Consider the following 1,594-nt stretch of genomic DNA (forward strand, 5'->3'; position numbering starts at 1 on the left):
CACTCCCTCGTTTCCCGTACAGCCCAATCCAGGAAGGAGGAGGGCGAAAGAGACCGCCCACCGAAAGCAATGAAAACTAACACAATTGAAATGATTAAAACAGTTACGGTGCTCTACCCATGCAGCGAAGCAGAACGGTAGCGGCCGTCGAAAGCAAAATAAGACCAACGGGCCTGCATGAGTGGAAGTGTATATATGAGCACATTACTTGTGTGTGCCTCGTGGGTTGAGGCGAGGGCGACAGTCCGCGCAGGAGGACACACACAAAAAGAAAGATACACAAAACAAAATAAAAAGGACGAGCTGCGCACGGCTTTCTCTCTCTCTCTCTCTCTCTCACGCGGCCAACATTGCAACCGCCGCCGCACACGCAAGAAGAGGAAGCAGCGCAAGGGGGGAGATGCATTGCGAGGCCGCGGTGCTGCCGTCACTATCCCCATGCAGCGCCTTTGTCGCATTAGCGGTGATGCTCGCAACTGGCTGTGCTGCTGTTTCCTTCCCACTGCCCTTCGGTGCATCAGCCGCGTTCTCAGCTGCTGCTCCCGGTCCCACCACAGCAACAGACGTTTGAGTTTCACTGCCATCCCCCGTAGTGGTCTGTCCAGCCTGACCGCTGGCAGTGGCACCGTCACCTGCAGGGGAATTTTGTGGAGTTGCCCTCGCGTCGTCCCAATTTTTTGTCGTCTGAGTGTTTTGTGGGGCGCCCTCAACTTCCGTTATTTTGACTTTCTCTTCATCCGCCTTTGGTGCATCGTCGGGCTGTGTATTTTTCTGTCCAGCCTCCGCTGACGATCCAATTGTCATTGGCTGTTCGTTTTTTGTTGTAGATGGAGACAGTGCAGGAGCCCCCGTTTGTTTTTGCTCTTGCACTTTTCCCTTCGATTTCCCCTTCTCTTCACTCCCTTCTTCCCCACCTTCCTTCTTTGGTGTAGAAGGCTCCGATACCGTCGTACTCGGTGCATTGTCTTCAGATGGCGGAGTCGCTGGTGGTTTTGCTGGCGCCTCGTGTGAGTCTCCTCCCTCCTGAGTCTTCACTCCCTTTTCGGTTTGACTTTTGCTGCTGTCACTTGACTGTAAGTTCTCACCTTCTTTTCGCTCTGGCGGTGATGGTCCCTTCGGCTCCAAAGAATTTGCTCTCTCCATGCCTCCCGGTGATCCGCCTCGTCCTTCACTGCCATTCTCTTCCAACGAATCCAATCGGCTACTCCCACTTGCATCACTGGACAGATTTTGGTTGCCTGTACGCTGCAGTCCTTCCTCGGTATGAAAATTGTCTCCTTCGCCGCTGCTCGGACCACTCGCGCCGGTGCCTGTAGAAAGACCTTCACCACCAACAGCCTGCGGAATCACCCGCAGCCCCTGCGCAAACTCTGGCTTGCGGCTGCAGTACTTTCCCTCAATCTCCGCCTCCGTCATGTCCTTCGCGACGGCCCTCAAGCCCCTCCAGTCACTATCCGTGCAGTAGCCGCCGCCCCACGCACCGGCACCGCCGCCGGCGCAGCACAACACGCAGAGGGCACACACCAACAGCACACGGCCAGCCATCCCCACTCTTGTCACCGCAGCACACACACACAGTCTAGCAAGGGGCAGA

The 1,594-nt window shown here is 56.0% G+C and overlaps 1 protein-coding gene across 1 annotated transcript; it reads right to left on the reverse strand.

Moving 5' to 3' along the window:
• Positions 1-336: 336 nt before the first annotated feature.
• TraAM80_09827 (uncharacterized protein) lies at positions 337-1,545 on the reverse strand (the record flags this gene model as incomplete). The annotated part of the gene is made up of 1 exon (XM_029386487.1): positions 337-1,545. One exon carries the CDS (start codon positions 1,543-1,545, stop codon positions 337-339), a length of 1,209 nt encoding a protein of 402 aa, XP_029233655.1.
• Between the last annotated feature and the right edge of the window lie 49 nt (positions 1,546-1,594).

This window comes from Trypanosoma rangeli (genome assembly GCF_003719475.1).
Source record: "Trypanosoma rangeli strain AM80 chromosome Unknown Tra_15.4_contig_00692, whole genome shotgun sequence".
Lineage (NCBI taxonomy): Eukaryota > Euglenozoa > Kinetoplastea > Trypanosomatida > Trypanosomatidae > Trypanosoma > Trypanosoma rangeli.